The following is a 21,450-nucleotide window of genomic DNA, read 5'->3' as shown; positions in this document are numbered from 1 at the left end:
GCAGCAACAATTAACTGTAGATGCTCAATTTTTTTCAGAAATAAAAAATTTGAGCCAATTTGGCTCAGGTACATCTGTAACAACTTTATGATTCTAATGAGGGTTTCACTCCAACCTCACTGGAGGAATGAAGTTTAAATAAAATTCACATTTTATTTTGAAGGAAAATTGCATTTTATTGTGTAAATGTTCTGAACTGATACAACAGGTGATTATCTACTTTGAGAGAAATAACCATGCCTCTCAATAACAAAGATAAGCCAAGAAAGAAAGCAGTATATTACATAAAGATACTCAATTACAATCTGTTTTTGTAGGCACAAAACAAATTTTCAGTGATAGGTAGTTATGCTTGTAAATTGGTCCAATTCCAGATTTGCTATACTTCTGGCTGCAGAAGAAATCTGTTAGTTTGACAACTTCAATTTTTTGCTTTACTTACCTTAAAAATAACAGAAAGCACAAAGCAAGTACAGATGCCCATAAAAAAAATGAAGGATTCATAGGCGGCATAAGATTGTGAACAGTTTTCATAGAAGCAGACAAAAATGAAGGGAAATTTTAGGGATAAAGACAACATGAGCTGGAATGTATTCCCTAAAAAGAAAAAAACAGCAGCAACAAAATTGATTATGAGCAAAAGCATAAGAAGTAGCATCTGAATCTTAACCATACTTTGAGTCACAAAAGCATATATGTAGAAGTTCAGTAAAATGTTCAGTGGAGTTGCACATCGTAGCTTTTTTCTCATAATGTGTATTTTTCCTCAAATTTCAACTTTCCTGTTACGATAATGTGAAGGGAAAACTGGCAAAGACAGTACTGTATTTTTCACGGATGTCCAACCTTTCGGCTTTCCTGGGTCACACTGAGAGAATAGGAAATGTCTTGGCTTCATATAGGATTTTGCTCTGAAATTAATGCTTCCTATTTATTTCCATGAGAACTACAATAGATACAAAGAGCACAATAACATTATACGACAGAGCAAATTCTGAGATAGAAAACACTATTTTTCAACGTACTCAACACCATTAGATACACATTTCAGCAGCAATGGACAAGAACCTGCATGCTGTGCTCATAATTATCTACAATGGCAGAGGTGACCTGCTGTTGCCACTGCTGAGATGCACCACCCACTGCCTCATTGTGCTCACATCTACTGTTCAGTCTCCATAAACATTCAGCAAGTGTCAAGGAATGTCAATGGATGCCATTTTTTCTGCATGGAGAAATTCCGTGACGCACATTTGTTTCATAGGCAATTTCATGTCAGATGCCATTTTGTCAGACTTCTCCTCTGCTGCCATCAGACGCACAGCAACAAAATGTAATGGAATATTGGCGGGAAGGCTCAACCCCTACTGCCTTGCTTCCAATATCTGTCTCTGACATTGTCTTAGAGAGGACTCAAGGTGTTCATCAGAGATTTTTTGGTGAAATTTTATTCCTTCTGTACTTCATCCTCAAAAACAGTTGTTCACCAATGTATATACTGCCAAAAAGTGATGACATGAGTAAGGAGTGACTGTGAAGTGATGGATATCGCTTTCTAATAAGACAGGGATTATGAAAGTCTTCACCGGCAAGGGCTCTAGCCACGCCTCCCAAGCTGCAGAAAGCAAAGGTAAGAAATGGGAGAAGAAAGATCTGCCTGCTGTAAGGGAAGATCAGATGTGAGACCACCTAAAGAACCTGAAGGTGCACAAGTCCATGTGATCTGACGAGATCCGTCTATGGGTCCTGAGGGAAATGGTGGATCAGGTTGCCAAGCCATTATTCATCATATTTGAATGGTCATGGCAGTCTGTTGAAGTTCCTATGGGTGGAGAAGGGGAAACATAATCCCCATTTTCAAGAAAATTCCTATAAATGAAAATTGATTTATCATCACTAATACAGAGTTATTTAGAATGATGCTTTTTATATTAGACATCCTTTGTTATTGGTTTCTCTTGGTAATCGATTATTATATCCTGATGTATATGGATAAGGAATCTCCTAAAGCAAGCTGAGTACAGGTGCAAAATCTTCATTTTGCATCAGAAGATGTGTTTAAATAAAATATTTTTCTTCACAATCCAGAATTTCTAGTGATATGTCCCTGTTTCTGTTTTCTGATGTAAAAAGTTCATCTGTACTGTACTGCATACATGAAATGCACACAAAACAGGCCATCTTCACTAAAGCAGCCCTGGATCATAAAACATGTTAAGTAAAATTAATCTAAGTTTCAATAAAGAAATAATCACATATTTAAATAAATAACACATGAAGACAGCTGTTTGATGAAGGAATAGCCTGCAACGACAACATGAGCACGAAAAGAGTTGGACTGTTGTTGGATCTCAGTAGCAGCTGTGGGGTGAAAAGAGAATGACCCATAGGTAATGTAGCATTCTGTTAAGAACCAAAGGAGCACAGAGAACGGTCTCCATGCTCCATCCTTCTCCCTCTCTGTGTACATGGAGCAAGTTCTCTAACAAATGGGCATCTGTAATACGTACTGTCAAGGGACACTGTCACAAGGGCAGCGGTCTGCTTTCTGCTTGCTGGAAGGAAACTGCATTACAAATGCTTTTCTGCACATGAATTAGCACAAAACTCCCCAAAATCTTTGTGCTGAGTGAGCATAAAGATCATAACAATCAGACGAAAAATGTACTCCAGTCAAGGAAAATCTGAAGAAATTCAGATATAAATATTTCATTTATTTCAGTCACATTCAAATATTGCTTATAAACAAAAATTGAGCATATGACTTCATCATCCATAACACAGAGTGATATAGAATAATTTTTAGATTGGACACATTTTTTGTTATTGGATTCTCTGGGCAATTTATTATATCCTCATGTATACAATAAGAAACCTCCTAAACCAAGTGATTACAGGGCATGCTCAATACATCTGACAGCATAATTTCCACTAAAAGTTATAAAAATCAAGATCTTATGCTCACAACTTTTGTAGGTAGAAGCTTTTATTTTATATTGTTATAGCAGCTTTTTCAGAATAGGTATAACTGGTTGTTTGAGTACCATCATAGGTAGCAATATGTGATGTATTACACACTGAAAACAATTGGAGCAAGTTGCATGCATTCCTCTGTCATTTGTAATAAGTAAGTGGAAACTGGGAGAAGTAGCATTCTTTAGTCTATAATGAGTGATAGGAGACACTCAGTGTTTCTATTATCTGCAATGACTATAAAAAATTTACTTGTTCTGTGTACTGATCTGCCTCTGTTCACGTTTCTTGTGCATACAGTTATGCACAAGTAAAGTTTGAAGGCCGAATTTCTTGGGTTTCTCTAGCATTAAACAAATCTAGTAATAACACCTCCATGTTTTTACCAATCTTATTATTTTCCTTATTACAAATTCTCCATGTAATATGAATAAACAAATACATTTAATATTGAGGAAAATTCTGAAGGAAAGTAAGATTTCACTTACTGACTCATCTGTAGTGGTATATACCACCTTTAGCAGTGAGCGTTACTAGTACCTCCAGTAGCAGTTAAAAAGTACATGAATGGAAAAAAAACAACAGACAGCAAATAACTTTCTGTCTCTATTGATGTCCATTAGTTTCACAGTGTCAAGTGACTGATCACAGCTTCTGCACTCTACTGAGCAATTTAGAAATAAATCAACTAGAAAGCATTCCCATTCTGTCCTTCAGTCATTTATTTGAGCATCTGAATCATACAGTGCAATTCAGTAATCATGGAGGTACTTCTTTTCTGGAAACACTGGTCTTTGGATGCTGATTGTTCAACAATTCATTCCAGTTCATGAAGGTACGAGTAATAGGGAGTCTCCTTCGCAGATTTTTCCTCCATGTATGCTCTGACAAGGCCTGGATGTTTTCCATAATGGCAGTATGAATCTTGTTGTCTTCGGCTTTCACGAACTTCACGAAATCTGTGACAAACTGATTTCGGTCTATCACATGCAGAGACTCGCTTACAGACTTGTTGACAGTTACATGGAGGTTAGCATCTCTGAAGTAGTGTAACTGGAGAAAAAATACCCCTGTAACTCGGGTCATAACTGGAGTCAGAGCAAAAGTCCAGTCAGACTTCCAAAGGCTGTTCCAGTGTTTAGAGGGCTGGTACAGATGAGCCTCAATGCAGGCCACTAACATCTGCCTCTTCCCCAGGCTTTTTTTGAACACACAGCAGTTCCCTGAAGGAAAGTGGCAGTTCACATAAGCATTCAAACCCTTGTGGAGGGCTCCTCTCCACAGCTCCCCCTCATCTAGCATTACTCTATGCAAATGGGTTTTGCTGGTTGTCCCACTCAAATGGTCAAACTCAAAGGAGAATTTGTCTTGAGGGTAGAAGAAGCGGTTTCCTCCTATGTCATTGTACTGAGTCAGTAGCACAATGTTCCCATTTACAAACACAGGGGTGAAGTTGTTCTTATTGTGACGGGCCCCAGTGTGGGCAGCCTCCTGCTTCACCAGCTCATCATCTTGGAGCAGATCACAGAGATCTTGGACAACCTGCCTGAATTCCCCTGGAGGGGACTGGCGCAGCAGCCCACAAATGAGGGACACTTTCTCTGACGCACGCAGCCCCTGCTCCACACTCATGACTGGGGCCAGGGCTAAGAGAAAGATAGAAGTTGACAGGTGAGAGGAGGAGATGCTGAGGGAACAGCCACAAGATAGCGAGGAGGGGGAGAAGTGTTGGTGCTCCAGAACTCCACAGTTTGTGACCTCACACATCTGAGCTAATGCCAGTGGGGTCTGAGTGTGGGGAAGGAGCAAAGAGGGTCCTGGAACCCCAGCAGAGGAGCTGGGGTGTGAGGGAAAGAAAAGGGCCCCACAGGGAGCCAGAGCATGCTGAGGTGATGGCCTGCCAAATGCTAGCAATGCCGTCAAAGTGAAGAACAAGGAGCTGGCAACGCGGAGTCACCATGGAGGAGAACAGATATCCTCCTCCACCTCCCTCAGCTCTGCCTCCTCTTCTTCTCCATCCTCCCCTTCCTCTTGGTCTTCCCTGTGACACCTGCCACTGTATAACTTTTTCCTGACTTGAGCATGCATCGAGGCCTGAGCCAGGCTTGGGCCTGCACGGGACCACATGGCTGAAGTGCAAGAGGACCTGAGCCTGCAGGATGGTCTGCTCAGGGCGTGCTAGCTTGGGCTGCTTAGGCCAGTAGGGTGGGCACAATGCCTCACTGTTGCTCCTCGTGGACACTTTTCCTGCTGTTCCCCATCTATCTCTCTGCTTCTCCCTCCTCTTCTCAAAGCCCTTCTTCACCCTGACTACCCTTCATCTTCCTGTACACTCTCCCTGTGTCTTTGGCTCTTTTCTGTGCCCCAGGTTTCACTGAGTGCAGAGCACAAATGTTTCTGTTCTGAGAAAACATGCAAGCATTTTAGGTTTAAAATGTTGTCTCACCTTGTCGAAATAGTGGCAGAGGTCAGACTTCTCCTTAACTTGATCTCTTGTACGTGGTTTTTGAACATCATTCAGGATGACTTCATGGATGGGAAGATTGATTTAGATAGCACTGTTAAACTACTTGAAAAACTGCACATGCCTTTTAATCTTGCCCATGTGAAACATGTTTTCAAGGTGAGGAATATATAGATTCAGCGATCAGATACATTTAGAAGGTCAGTTACATAAGGGTATTATATAAGCTGTGCTTTTAAATCTTTTTTTTTTTTTTTTTTTAATTTAGTTTATTTTGTGAAATTAATTTCATGCTTACAGAGTGTGCACAATCAGCAAATAATTTGCCATATCCAGATCCTTTGTTTCTGTGTAAAATAGATAGCTGAGTGGTTGCATGACCTCTACCATCTCTTCACCACAGCAAAATGGTGTTGAGCGATAAAAATAAACAAACTTGTAGGCCCTGATTCCCAACTGTATTGTAACAAGGCCTCAATGGAGAACAATGTAAATATTCTGACTTCATCCCATGGAGCTGCTTTTGTGATTGAGCTAATGAGTGCAGCCATGCCTGGCTATTGCTGTTCAGAGACATTAGAGAGATTGCTATCAACAATATGTAGGTATTTGATCTGTTCCAGCTTCAAGTCAATGTAAATCCAGCACACTTACTTAATCAGTTTTCCACCATACCTCTCTTGTGAAGCACTTAAGAGATATGCTTTGATATCCCATACATCCATAGCACTCTCGCTCCTAGGGAAGGATGTGGCCTTGAGATACAGCAATGATCATGGGTTTTCTACGGATGCAAAATCAAGAAATAAGCCTTAATAATAGGGTAATTTAATTTAGGCTCTCAAATTATGATTAGGTTCATATATTCCCACTGAGAAAAAACTGTAAAATTGAGTGCCTTTGGACACATTGGGATTTCATGTTCTTCAGGTCCATCCTATTAATTAATCAAAAATTATATGGATTTTTCTTTTATCTCATTTTTTTTTTTTTTTTTCAAACCAAAATAGCTATTTGGTAAATCTGTTTTGCTAAGGAAATGAAACTCAGTGACTATTTATACATATGATTTCTATGTGATAGTTTTGTAGCCAGTTTCCTAATTCTGTCCAGATTTGGTATAGGAGAATTAGCTCTGGGAATTCCAAAAGTTTTAGGTCTTGTCATACTGCAGGGAAGGCAGGGAGATGGAAAGCACTAGTATTTCCTAATTCTATCTTGTTTTGTAGTTCTCTCTAGCCCAGGTGAAAACAGCAGTGTGAGCGCAGTCCTTGCTAACCATGGGGTGATGCCCATGATTTTTGAATTTTTCACTGCATTGAGACAACTGCTAAACTTGAGAATTTCATGAGAACTTGAAACTATTTCTCATAATTGTCTGTTATTTTCCATTAGAAATCCACCTGATTTCTGACAGAAATCTGATATATTTGATGAACTGTGGGTGGAGAATAATTATTTGGGGAAGTGATCTGCACAGAATAAGCTTGATCTAGCTACAGATACTCAGAAGTGTATATTCTGAGTATCTGTGTATAAGTGTATAATGTATTTGACAGCCTGATCTAGTAGTTCTTAGCAGTGCTGTTAGGTATTCTTTACTTTCTGAGATATTTGGCTATTTTCAATAATTTTGGAACTCAAATTGTTCATCACTCCAACAGGATGTAAAATGCAAAATCTGGAAGGAATTTTTTCTGCCATTATTTTCACTAACTACATATTGATAATCACATAACTATACACAACAAAAATCTATTTTGTAGGAAACATAGTTTTTAAAGAACAATTTACATTGTTTTATATTCTCTTTTTTTTACCGTAATGCTCCTTTGGGCGATATTAGAATTATGAACATAAACATTTTAAAGGAATGACAAATTTTAATATACTTCTCAGATCTAAGCCCTTGTCAAGATACTTTTGTTTCTGAAAAGATGTGATGTGCCTTAATTAAAATAATAATAATAATAATAAAAATCTGCCAATAAAAGTTTTATAACTATCTTTTTTTTTTTTTTAACATTTTGATGAGATTTTCATAATTTTAATTTCAAAAATACCCCTGGGCAGTATAGTTATCTACATTTCAGAAAAGGACAACGAAATAGCAAATTTAATTTTCTGGCCAGTTTCACTTTGTGCCAGTAGCTGAGAGAAGGTCTCCTGAGTCCTCGTGGATGCTTAATTTCTAAATGAGTTGGTATTTCCTTTTTCTGATTAACAATTATGAGTAAATTTGCAGTTGCCTTGAAGATGTTAAAAAAATAGTTGAATGATTTTTCAAGCAGTAATAAAAAGCATATGATTAGTTTTCTGAATTATTATCTTGCTGCTTAGTTTCATTAAAAGTGATTGTTATTTTATTTTTTTCTTTTTACAAACTCAAAGCAAATACTTCACTACTGTTACGTAAAATTTTTGAAATTTTCTTTTTAGCTAGTATTGTGTTCTTTGTTGTTGTTGTACTTGCACTGCCATCTCTCAGTGGGAACTCTACTGCATAGGAAAAAAACTGGCAATGTAGCATTTAGATTCTATGGTGTCACTTCAAAACTAGTCTAATCAGTAGTAATCAGAAGCTTTCATCAAACAGTAGCCAGAGTTCCAATTAGATATCTTTTATTTATGGACAATTTTGGGGAGGCTCTGCAAATCAAAGCAGGTGTCATTATTATGTGGTGAAATCCAACCTCCTTGGTAGTCACATCTGAAGGAGCCAAAAGTTACAACTTTTAATTAGCCTACAGTGGTAAAAAAAAAAAAATTTGTATATGATTTTGTGGCTATTTTTTTGAGTAAATTTCCAAAGTTTATCTTACTTTTACAATAACAAATTTAACACATGCAAGCTAAACTGATGTAAACACATTTCATATGCACAACTACATATTTTGGTAGAAATTTTTAAAGGATAACATGAAAATTTGGTTCTTATTTCATTTTTCAGATCACAACTTGATGTATGTTGTATGTAAATTTAAAATACTGTACTTACAATTTGGTTCAATTTTCTGTGAGAGGGGTATCATATTACAAATATTTTTACTCAACATTTTCTATGCTGCATATCCATCGTAACGCATAGCATTTTAACGTAGACTTATGTTTTAATATTGCACATATTATATATGAATTACTTTTAGTTACTTAGATGCCATGTCATATGATACGTTTTAATTTGTCCAAAAACACTTTTAACACAGAAAGACAAATCTAAACGTTGCAAATAAAAGACTATAATTTGATAATGTATTGTAGCCACTGCTGCCCTAAGCTTTCTCTGTTGTTGTAGTTCTTTCAATATTATAATATAATATAATATAATATTATAATATATTATAGACTGGTTTATCTGTATCTTTTTACTATTGTATATCTTTGCGTTGACTGTTTCGATTTTTGTTTTCAGAAAACAGTTGACAAGCGGAAGATACGTACTATCAACATGGAAGACTTCAGAGCAATTTATCGAGCTATTGTACACAGAAATGAATTTCATGAAATTTTCTGTGCTTACTCTCAAAACCACAAATGTCTTGCTGACACCGAGCTCACTGAATTTCTCAAAAAAGAACAATTTAAAACTGAAGATGCTGAAACAACTGCCTTAGAAGTAATTTTGAAGTATGAACCCATTGATGAAGGTATGCATAGTTGAAGTATTTGATTTCTAGCTCTTATTTTTTAGCTCTTATTATTTTTCATAGACAGTTTATACTGCTGAATACTCACCTGACTAATGCAAACTGGACATTGAAAAGAAAGTAGTGTTAGCAAGAATATTATAATTGTGTCTGTTGTATAATATCATTTGTAAGCACAAATATCAAATATTTATTTATTTATTTATTTATTTATTTATTTACTTACTTACAATTCAGGTTTTTGAATATTATAAATATGATAATATTAGAAACTCTTAATAAAACAAAGTAAATTTACTCAGCAACAGAATATGACCAGCTCAGTCATTCTTACTCCTTATTGCAACAGACTGGTCCAAAATCTAGCTGTAGATTGCTTCAAACAAAATGCATTTTTTCTTAGAGTAGGGAACCCACACTAAATTTTTTTTATACCCACTGAAATATGTGAATGAGCATTACTAGGAAGCCAGACTAACTCTTTAGTGACAATCTCTTTGCTTAATTAATTAGAGGATTACAAGTGCTGGACTATGAAGATAAAAAATACAAATAGTGTTTTGTTATCATGCTATCTGCATTTGAGTGTTCTGTGGCAGAAAGTTTAACTGTAGAAGTAATCTAATACAGTGATTTCACAGAAGAAAACAAATTCTAGTAAAGTCATATCTCTTTTTCTTTACTAAGTAAGGCTGAAATCTTGAACAGTTACACTCTGGTTTGCTGTCAGCTGGGTATTGTTGGTAAGAATTTCAGGGATGCATTAAAGCAGTCTTGCAAATCTGGTGAATTTAAACAATGCTGACAGACTTGGAGTCTGTCAGCAAAGCCACCTGCCCCATTCAACAGTTGGCCCACATATTCTTTTTAAAAACACGGGCAACGAAGTTGTAAAAGCACTTCATGTTCCACTGAACTTCCAAGCCAGTTTCAAATTGAGTCGTATTTTAGCTTCCCTAAAACCATTTCTGCATACCCAAACTATATTTATTTATTCCTCCCTTGCAGCTTCCAAAACTCTGAGTTTTATAGTGTTTTTTTTTCACTTCTAGTATTGCCCAGCAAATCCATGACACTTCTCGTGGTGCAATGGAGGGAAGCTGTCTAAGCAGCTAGAACTGATAATTCAGACTGGAATCTGATACTCAAGCTAGGTTCTTCCAGATATCAGTAATACTTTGCAGTATATTTGTCCTTTCTGAATCAATAGAAATGTGAGATGAGTGATTTGTTGAATCTGTAACAAGCAGATATTTCAGCTGCTGATGGCTGCTTCAAGCTGTGCTGCTGCATTTCTGATGTTTCTCTCAACATGGCAAGAGACAAAATTTGCTAATAAGCTGAAAAAAGGAAATCAAATGTAAATACAATTTATTGGAAACTTTGTTCAGAGGAAGATGAATATTAAATGTTTAACAGTGTTTGTTTCCTTTGGTTTCCATTGTTTCGTACTGAGTAAGGAAAACTGAAAAAATAGCAATAAATTCAAGAAGGAGAAAAACTTCCTTTTGAGATAACAACTCTGGAATGTCTATGCTGATCATTCCCACTATTGTGGGAAAAACTACAGCACACTTTCAACCAGAAGCAAAAGGCATTTGGTGTTTCACTAAGTCACTCATTGTCCAGCTATAGCTACAAAATCTTCCTTATGTCATTACTTTTAGAGGCTACCTTTCAAATTAGCACAAATTTTATTAAACATATCCTACTCTTTCTGAAAATTAGTCTTTCCTAAGTAATTATGTAAGTTATTACCAGTTTAAAAGTTTGTTTTGAATGATCTGATCAGAAAGTTAATAGCTATAAAAAGAACAAGAATCTTTACTCAGTTAGTAGGCACAGTTGTAAATATAATTTATTTTTTTTCTTAAATTTCTGATTTACACTAGAGATTTAAGCCAAATTTTCGTTTTTCCTCATCTGTGAAAAAATTGTTTATCCTGTTATTGGAATAATACTGCTGAGTGAAATAATAGCTGTCTTGTTCATGCTGCTTTGACTGGACAAATACTCCCACTCAAATATATTTAGTAGAAAGTTCCAGATATGATTGACATGATAGTTGATTCATACGGTGTCGTGATATACCGTTTTGTGCAACTGTCATTCTGAATTTGGTGTAGCATATTCTTCATCAAGATGATCTGTTAGACTCATCTGCCAGCCTTGTCCTGTATTTTACAAAAAGAGAAAAGGGCAGATCTTGACACAAGATTGACTGGTTTGCTAATAGTAACGACCATTATCTGATAAACTTAGTACACTGGTATGTCACGATGATGATAAAAGCAGTGACTAGATATATACAACATTGATAAGTCAATTGTTAACATTTGGTCCATCGTTAGCATTTGTGTCCACAGAGAGACAACTTTTCAATGTCATTGAGTGACATAACTCCAAATTAGCTGTCTGCAGATGCTGTATTTTGTTCAGAAACAGCACAGAATACACTGCTCTTCCATTTTTCTTACACAGTTTAAATTTCTAATGACAAAATTCTGCATTGACAGATTTGTGTGTGTGTAAGCTAAAGTTTGCATTTTTGACTGAAGGACTCATTTATGAAAGTGATCGTAGAAATGGTGAATATGTGAATCATCTGACAGTTACCTCTTACTAACATTGAGATGTCAGGTTTGTTGCACACAAACATTCAGACATCTCTCCATTCTATTACTAATTTCATATAGAAGTCTTGACTCACTAAGTGATATTAAAGAAACCATGTTATGCCAACCAAATGGCCAAAGGGACTTTGTCATTCTTTAGTACAGTTTTTTTTTTTTTTAATTTCTTATTTGTTTCTCAAAATTCAATATTTGCATGGATTTGATCACTGAGACATTAGTACATTTGTCAGATAAAGAATTTAAGTAATCTGGAATGTATTTATTAATTAAAAAAATTTAGGCTATAAGCTTCTTAGGTGTGTTTGTATGTGCCATCTACTCTCCATTTATATAAATACAATATTTTAGACAGATTTGTCCAACATTTTATGAAAGCTTAATTTCAATATTTCTTTCCACAAAGAAGTTGTAAATTAAGAAAGTAGGAGGAGATGAACTCTAAAAAAATATAGGCATATAATATAATATATCTTTCAAAAAATCATGCACTGGCCATAATTCCTGTGATATATCTGTATTTTTCTACATGGCAGTGCTGAAATTTACCTTAATTGGGCTGACAACAAGAGAAAAACAAATTACTTTTTACAACAGTTATCACTGGAAAAAAAAAATATTAGCAATAAATAGTGTTTCAGTCTATCTGAAAAGGGAAGGCAAGAAAAAAGCATTGAATTTTGTAAACAAGAAAAAGCTACAAGAAGACAGAAATCTTCCCTTGCTTTTGCTTTTTATTTCTGCACCAAATGGATATGTGTTTACTAACTACTGCTAATGGAGAAAAAGATTGAGATTCCTCTCGGGAGATGCATAAGGCCTGGATGAAAGCATCTATTCCCTGTGGAAAGTTTATGAAGATATATTCCCATTTCTTTTAACACAGAAAAAGAAAGTGTCTGTAAATGACCAGAAAATAGTATGGCTGTGCTATTTATCAGAATTTAAAAAGCATTGTACTTGTGTTCTTAACCAATTTTGGTATCTTCATCAGACAAAGATAAGAGTGGGTTCTAATGAAACCCAGTAGGTTTCCTTCACTGGTCAGAGAGTTATGAACTAACTAATAGTATGAACTAACAGTAGGAATAACAACAATTTAAGCCTTCTTCTATCTTAGACTTTAAAAACTGTGACCTTTTTTACTAAACAAGAGGTCTTCTCTGAAAAATTATTTTAGCAGATGATATGCTGTTCATGATCACGTGATGATCACATCGCTTCATTACTGCTTACCAATTTCGATCGACAAAGTTGCAGTGAATTTTGATGGCTCTCCAGAAACAAGACTTTAGTTGTATGCAAGTCAAAGATAGCAGCTATAGATCCTGAGAAAAGAGCTGTAAATGAATGTAATGCAAGGTCTTGTAATAAGCTATATAAAAATAAGCTATATAAAAATACATATTTTTTTTCCAATGATCAGAGAAATGAAATGAACTCTGAATCCAAGGAACTTATATGCTGGCTATCAAAGTAATACATATTTGCCTTACAAAGTAATGTTTCTAATTTAAAGGGACTATACTAATGAGTGCATTTATGTGAACACATGTTCTCTTCAAGAAAAAAACTACTACCATCTTCTATTTATTTATGGCAAGAGAAACCCAAAATAATATAAAAAATAGTGAAGAAACTTGAAAACCCAGTGTTATTGTTAGCATAAAGTACTGTCTGATTACCTATTGATTAAGAATCACTATCCGACTATGGTGACAAAAATAAGGTTATTTTGCAGTCAGAACTGTGAAAAATCTCTGACTAATTCAAACTAGGTTGTGTTTTGAATCAAAACTGACATCTGAGATTATATCATTTGCAAAAGAGTTACATTTGAAGCATGACATTAGAGCAACAGTTGGCAGCGTAATGGATCTGCTTGTCATTAATTCAGTTAAATAACAAAATAAATGGGATGACTATCACTGGTATGAAGGCAATTAGCATGATTTGTTATAGATGCAGTAATATAATAAGCGTGATTTCAAATTCATCTTTGTGGGCAGTAATTTATATTGTTAAGATGATGTTTTTTATTTCAAATACTTCCAAACAAAACATCATTTTGTCATTAGCTGCTTTCAATTTTCCACCATTTAAGATGCTTGATGTTAAGAATCATGGTTTCTGCAAGATTATGAATGACATTTTAAAGAAAAATTCCATTATTTTCTACTGAGAAAAAATCTATTAATGCACTGACTAGCATGTTACTTTCCAAAACTAAACAATAAGAAATATTTTATATTTACTTAGAACTATTGCAAACTTTTTTTTCTAAAATCCACAGAAGTACAAAAACATAAGAACACACTACTCTCATAATTTAGAACCACATCAACACCAGAACTGTACAAATCTGACGTTTGCGTTCATATTGCTTTTTGTGAATTTTAAAATTGCAGAGAAGTGTTGGGCTGTAAAACATTTAGCAGTGTTCTGAATTATCTACTAAAAACTATGAAAAATACACATATATAACTATCAGCTTAGCTTCACACCAGATTTTTCACCTTTCTTTTTTTCTTTTTTGAACAGTTAGGAAAAGAAGACAATTGTCGTTTGAAGGGTTTATAAGGTACATGAGTTCAGAAGATTGTATTATATTCAAAAAAGAGCACCGGACCGTCTACCAAGATATGAACCACCCATTATGTGACTATTTTATTTCATCTTCTCACAATACCTACTTGGTATCTGACCAGCTAGTAGGACCCAGCGATTTAAATGGATATATCAGGTATTCAGATGGAGGGTTTTTTTTGTTTGTTTTTAACCAATATTGTAAACATTTTCTGGCTTTCCAGAAGTAACTCACAGGTAATGCTTCTGTCAATAGCCATTGTGGATGAAAGTGGAAAACAATAGTCTTATTTTATGTGTAATCTTTTCAATATATTTACCAAACCACTTGATCATAGACTGGAAATAATCCATTGTTTCACTTAAGCACGTAACATCCTTTTCATAGCAAAATAAATCTATAGCATGCAGCACAGTATATGACTTAATCAGTTTTTATTCTCAACATACCATGAAAAAATTACAAATAAACATAAAATTTCTGGACCAACTCAGTCTGATCAATATACAGGACATAAGTGCACACTATGTAGCTGTCAGTTATTCGTGATTAGTGTGTGTTGCAATGCAGTCAATTTGGAAATAGCAACAAAATGGGACAAAGGTCTTATGCGGGCATTATAGTAGCCAAGAGAGAGAAGAAACTGTTCAGTTGTGCAGCATATGACTCCAAGAGCAAAAGGAAACAAGTATACCTTATGACCAAGATGCATTTAGCAGAATAAGAAGTAGGAGCAAAAGGTGTGTAGAAGAAGAAGTAGGAGAAAAAGGAGAAGTAGGAGAAAAATATTGGTCATGATTTTGGCTGAGATAATTAAAAGTCCTATGAAATTTTTTGTTTGGTTTCTCTCTAGATATTCTCTAATGGCTTGCAATCATCACATTTATTTCTAGCAGAATTTAAAATTATATAAGGTAAAAACTGTGTCTCTTAAAATAATTGCAAACATGATATTAAACCTTTTCACTTCCTGTTTTTGAATGGTATTAAAAATATTAGAAAATATCTGTCTAGATACATCTTTAAGATATGGTTAAAATAAAAAAAAATATGGTAAAATAATGTTTATAGAATCCTAGAATCACAGAATCATAGAATGGCCTGGTTGAAAGGGAACACAATAATCATTTCAACCCCCCTGCTATGCACAGGGTCACCAACCACCAGACCAGGCTGGCCAGAGTCACATCCAGCCTGGCCTTGAATGCCTCCAGGGGTGAGGTATCCATAACCTCTCTGAACCTGTTCCCCTGTGTCACTACCCTCTGAGTGAAAAACTTCTTCCTAATATCTAACCTAAACCTCCCCTGTCTCATTTTAAGACCATTTCCCCTTGTCCTATCACTATCCATTCATGTCAATAGCTGTTTCCCCTCCTGTTGGTATGCTCCCTTCAAGTACTGGAAGGCCACAATGAAGTCTCTCCGGAGTCTTCTCCAAGCTAAACAAGCCCAGTTCCCTTAACCTTTCTTCATTGAAGAGGTGCTCCAGCCCTCTGATCATCTTAGTGGCCCTTCTCTGGACCCTCTCCAAGAATTCTGCATCTTTCTTATGCTGAAGGTCCCAGGCCTGGACGCAGTACTGCAGAAGGGGCCTCACAAGACCTGAGTAGAGGGGGACAATCACCTCCTTCTCCCTGATGGCTGCCCCTTTTTTTAATGCAGCCCAGGATATAGTTGGTCTTCCGGGCTGCAAGCGCACACTGCTCAGTGTGTTTAATCCATCAAACCAGTGTGTTTAAACCATCAAACCATCCACCAGTTCTTTAATCCATCAAACAGTCCATCTTTCAAATCTCTACCTCTCCAATTTAGAGAGAAGGATGTGGTGAGGGAACACGTGAAAGGCTTTGCAGTCCAGCTCCTCATCCACCAGGACCCCCAAGTCCTTCTCAGCAGGACTGCTCTCAAGGAAGCCTTCTCACAGTCTGTATAAATACCTGGGATTGCCCCAGCCCAGTATAACACCCTGCACTTGGTCTTGTTGAACCTTGTTACGTTCACTTGGCCTCACTTCTCCAGACTGTCTAGCTCCCTCTAGATTGCTTCCCTTCCCTCCAGTGTATCAATTGCACTGCACAGCTTGGTGTCATCTGCAAACTTGCAGATTGTGCACTCAATTCCATCATCTATGTCATTGATAAAAATGTCAAAGAGCACTGGTCCCAAGACTGACCGTGGGGGACATCACTTGTGACCAGCTTCCACCCTGATACGGAACCATTATTCACAGCCCTTTGGCTGCAACCAGCCAACCAGTTCTTTAATCCATCAAACAGTCCATCTTTCAAATCTCTACCTCTCCAACTTAGAGAGAAGGATGTAGTGAGGGACCAAGTCAAAGGCTTTGCAGAAGTCCAGGTAGATTACATCTGTCCTTCCCCTGTTCACCAATGCTGTCACTCCATCATAGAAGGCCACTAGATCAGGCAAGATTTGCCCTTGGTGAAGCCATGCTGGCTGTCTCAGATAACCTCTTCGTCTAGTATGTGCCTTAACATGGTAACTAGGAGGATGTCCTCCATGATTTTTCCAGGCACAGAGGTTCAAGAAATGCTTACAAAGGCTGACCCGAACGTAATGTCTTTTTTTTTTTTTTATGTTGGCCCACAATGTCAGAGATAGATGTTGATGGTGTGGCAGTAGAGGTTGAATCTTCCCACCAGTATTCTGTTACAATTTGTTGTCACGTGACGGATGCAGCAAAAGGGCAGTCTGACAAAATGGTGCCTGACGTGGAAGAGCATATGAAGCAAGGATGTATCATTCAATTCCTCCATGCAGAAAAAATAACACCTGACATTAATAGATGCTTGCTGAACGATTATGGAGATCAAAAAGTGGATGTGAGCACAGTGAAGAGGTGTGTGATGCTTGCTTTTTAGCAGTGGCAGCAGTGACATGAAAGACAAGCCATGTTCTGGATGGCCATGCACATCTGTCACATCACAAAATGAAGAGCACCTCAATCAGCTCATTTGCACGAATCTTCTGATTATGACCGGGGAACTGTGTATGAAGCTGAGTATTGGCTTCAAGGTGTAGGAGATGATGGTGGCAATGTTGGAATATCGCTGTGCCAGATGGTTCCCATGAATGCTCACACAGGAACAAAAAGAAGACTGTATGCAAGTTTGTCAGGACCTATTGAAGCAATACAAGGCATTACTAATGATGAGAGGTGTCAGCGCTGTGAGCCAGAGTCAAAACAGCGGTCTGTGAAGTGGAGTGTGATTTCTCAATTGAAAAAAATGTTAAAGACAGTCCTCAGTGGCTAAAGTGGTATACACTGATTTTTGGGATAGGAAAGGAGTGATTTTTCGGGAATTCCTGGAATCTGGAGTAACCATCAGCTCTGACCACCACACAAGAATGTTGACAGAGATGATGGCCTGGACTTCTAGAGTCAGGCTAGAGAAGAAATCAATCTTTCTCTTGCAAGATGATAATGGTAGGCTCCACATATCAGTTGGAAGATCACTGAATGTGTTGTCAATCTTAGTTGATCTGTCCTACTACACCCACCATACAGCCTGGATTTGCACCTTCTGACTTTCATCTTTTTGAACCAATGAAAGACTGATTATGTGGGCAACATTTTGCTAGCAACAGCTTTGAAAAATCTGCTGGTACAGATTTTTACAAGTGTGGCATGCAGGCTCTTGTTCATCAGTGGCAAAAATGCACAGCAAATGATGGTGTCTATGCTGAAAAAATCATGTTGAACAGTTGAGAATTTGCTTTATCAGATAGTGTGTTTGTATTCTTTGTCATAACTTCCACAGAAATAAATAGGAGGCTTACTTTTGGAGCTACCTACATAGTAGCAAGGCAAATGTTAGATACCTAAGTGATTTAAGGGGAACAATTAACCTACTATAAATTGAAGCAGTAAATTTAAGGCTTCCGGGAAACTTTAGCCCTACCTCTTAGAAATTAAGTCCGAGGTAAAACAGCTAAAGAAAATAACAAAGAAGCAGAACCTGATTCTTTAGGTGTGATGGTGATATACTAATCCTTTTAAGTATGACAACTCTCAAACTTTCAGACATATCATGAAATAGTAATAGCAAAAAAAAAAGCCCTTTCAAGTATTTATTATTCCATTCTAAGCATACATTTACCAACATTCCAAAGTTTTTACCTTAAAATGTTGACTCTCTTTTTCAGTCTCTTAATGAAGGATATTCATATAATCTATCTTCCTCCTTAGTACACTAATAAATTTTATTACCTAATATGCCTAAGATGAACAGCAGAAAATAGAGCTTGGTCTCATATCTTTATAACTTCCTAGGATTTATCAGTTATGATTATAGACTAGTATTTTTGTATTTTATGTGCTTGTAGGCAGAAATATAGTGACATAAAAAGAAATGAGGTGTTTTCCTTTTAACTGTGAATTATTTCCTTTGTTCTTTCCAAGTGCTCTGTTAAAAGGATGCCGTTGTCTGGAAATTGACTGCTGGGATGGCTCAAACAATGATCCTGTTGTGTATCATGGTCACACCCTCACAAGCAAACTTTCATTTTATTCTGTAATTCATGCAGTAGACAAGTATGCTTTTGCGGTATGTATATATATGTCAGTTAAAATGATACAGTGTTTTAATAAAGCCTGCAAATATACTGCTATCTTGAGATTCTCAGAGGTAAAAAATAACCACAAAACTGAGATAGTCTTTATAGAATGAACATTACTAAAATGAATTACAGGAAAAATGTACAATCTGTTTATTAATTTTGCAGTTTCTTAGATGGAATTCTTACCTAAGGTCATTTAGTCAAGCACTGAAAATGAACTGAAAAACTATTTCAGAGTCTGTCTAATGTTATACTTTCCGCCTTTATATTTTGCTATGAATTTACTTCACTTATTCTTCTGTTGCTAACACTGTCTGATATCCTAAGCTCGATTTCACAAAATAGAGAAAATATTAGACTAGAAGTTAGTTTGATTTTTATTCTGTTTTCATTTCCACCTTTTTTTTTAAAAAAAAATTTCAAGACGTGATACAGGTCTTCTTGTCAGATGATTCATTAAGGCAATATCCCTTCTGTCTATCTTTGGCAAAAGAGCAAAAGCTGGAGATTTTTTGTTACTCAGTCTCTTTGCAGATTTCTGACAAAACTTCTACAGAACTGATGTCCTGCAAGACTGTTAATGTAATTTGCATAATATATGTACATATGTACATTCACACATTTATGTGGATTTTTATACACACACATATATAGTCTATTCAGATTTAAGCTGGTCTTCAACAGATATCAGATAAATCTCACCTATGTTTGCTTGTAAATAGAATATTGTGTAAAGGTATAACGTAGACTTCATTTAAGAAGCATGAGTTATAGAAAAAAGATGATAAAATTATATCAAGAAATAATAGTTCCTATCAGTCTAAAATAGTATGTTCTTCTGATAATGGTCACCAGCAAATCCTCAGTGAAAAAATGTTAAAAATTGAATAAACACAGAATGACTCTTCCTTTATAAACTGTTAGTTTAGATCCTACCCAAGCAAATATTTTATTCATTAGCTGATGACTTCTGAAAATTATTTATAGAATTGAAATGGACATGTCTCCTTTGAGGCATTCTCTGAAGTTTGCCAGAGTTCCTATGTCTCGCTTGAGTACTGTGATGGGTAAAGAATAGAGTCCCAAGAAAATACTGTGACATTATTAAAAAAAAATTGCATGCTTTTTTTTCTTTTTAATCTCCATGGATTTGTTTCTATCTCCTCTTAACGTCCTGAGGATGATGTTTGGTTGTTTTTTTTTTTTTTGTTTTTGTTTTTTGGTTTTTGTTTTTCGTTTTTCTCTTCTTTGGATTTAAGTTACTATTTCAACTATTCTTTCCCTTTTCTATAAGTCTTGTGAGCTTTACTATTCTGTAACTAACCTAAAAAAATAAACACGTTCGAAATATTTTGCAAATACAAGGAAAATATAAATTACTAAGGGGCCTTCTGCAATATATTTTTGGGGATCTTCTTTATACTTCTTAATCATAATGGACTTTAAATTCTATTTTTTTAGGCATCTGATTATCCAGTTGTGCTGTCTTTGGAGAATCACTGCAGCCCTAAGCAACAAGAAAGGATGGCACAATATTTACTAAATATTCTAGGTGACAAACTACTTACTTCAACAATTGGTGACATACCGGTGACTCAGCTACCTTCTCCTGAGGTAATAATACTGTATTTTGCTCTGTGAAAATTAGTGAAAAAAATTTTGCTTTTTTTTTTTTTTTTTTTTTTAAACTCTTCTGAAACTGATCATTTGCATCTGAATGAACTTCAAATGGTAAAAAAATGAAAAATTAAGCAACATAAAATACATAAAAATATTTTCTTTAAGAAATAAATCATACAGATCAATGGGAATTTTAGTCTGCAAAAAAACTTTCCAGTACCACATTGAAGCATGTATTCATAAAATGCTAACACAGTAGCATTTTTTTTTTTTTTTTCAGAGGTCTTTCATGTTGCAGTTCACATGAATCCAATTTCTGGTGCTTTGTATACATTAAATGTTTTATTGTATTTTATATTCAAAAGCAGCTAACTTTCCAGTGCATATATCTGCCTTCCTTAAAGGCAGATGCTTTTTCCTGTGTTTAGACTACCACATTTTGACATAGGACTGCTTCTGTAGGTGAACCACAATATGATAATTTAATTCATATTAAGTCATAGTCTAAAGAAATTACAGTAATTTCAGTGTTGGCATTTGGTTTTTAATATGCAGTTTTTTATTCAGTGTTAGAATGGTTCTCAATGACAAGGTGCATTACAGCTGCCCTGTTTTCATATAAAATAAAAAACAACCTATAAACCTCAGTTACTTGTCAAATATTCTAGAAGTTAGAAGTTTGGAATCTGAATTCTGAATCTGAGAGCTGTGCAAAAACCAGGTTTTGGAAATTGAATTTTGGAAATTCAAAGTTATGAACAAATTTTCAGATTTTTCTATAAAAAAACCTTCAAAGTTTCCATTGACCTGTACAGTCGATATTTTGAAATTAAATTGAACACGTCTTTTCCTCTCCTCTCCTCTCCTCTCCTCTCCTCTCCTCTCCTCTCCTCTCCTCTCCTCTCCTCTCCTCTCCTCTCCTCTCCTCTCCTCTCCTCTCCTC

The 21,450-nt window shown here is 35.8% G+C and overlaps 2 protein-coding genes across 2 annotated transcripts in view; one reads left to right on the top strand and one right to left on the bottom strand.

Annotated features, from left to right (window-relative positions):
• Positions 1–3,732: 3,732 nt before the first annotated feature.
• CAPZA3 (capping actin protein of muscle Z-line subunit alpha 3) lies at positions 3,733–4,605 on the bottom strand. The gene has a single exon (XM_042889524.1). It carries the CDS (start codon positions 4,603–4,605, stop codon positions 3,733–3,735), a length of 873 nt encoding a protein of 290 aa, XP_042745458.1.
• A 326-nt stretch (positions 4,606–4,931) lies between these two features.
• The window catches only part of PLCZ1 (phospholipase C zeta 1), a 45,723-nt gene continuing 29,204 nt past the window's right edge, over positions 4,932–21,450 (top strand). The window contains exons 1-6 of the mRNA XM_042890394.1: positions 4,932–4,945; positions 5,473–5,596; positions 8,850–9,084; positions 14,259–14,460; positions 18,730–18,874; positions 20,349–20,501. Coding sequence (XP_042746328.1) covers positions 4,932–4,945; positions 5,473–5,596; positions 8,850–9,084; positions 14,259–14,460; positions 18,730–18,874; positions 20,349–20,501 — 873 coding nt within the window. The remainder of the gene's footprint in view (positions 4,946–5,472; positions 5,597–8,849; positions 9,085–14,258; positions 14,461–18,729; positions 18,875–20,348; positions 20,502–21,450) is intronic.

The sequence above is a fragment of the Lagopus leucura genome, unplaced genomic scaffold (assembly GCF_019238085.1).
Source record: "Lagopus leucura isolate 7727_CA_CO unplaced genomic scaffold, USGS_WTPT01 Super-Scaffold_100159, whole genome shotgun sequence".
Taxonomy (NCBI): domain Eukaryota; kingdom Metazoa; phylum Chordata; class Aves; order Galliformes; family Phasianidae; genus Lagopus; species Lagopus leucura.
The sequence above is the reverse complement of the archived record's forward strand: the minus strand, read 5'-3'. Positions and strand labels throughout refer to the sequence as shown.

Bases quoted from the DNA above. Each gene is read 5' to 3' on its own strand.
- CAPZA3 (XM_042889524.1), bottom strand. From the start codon at position 4,605: ATGAGTGTGGAGCAGGGGCTGCGTGCGTCAGAGAAAGTGTCCCTCATT.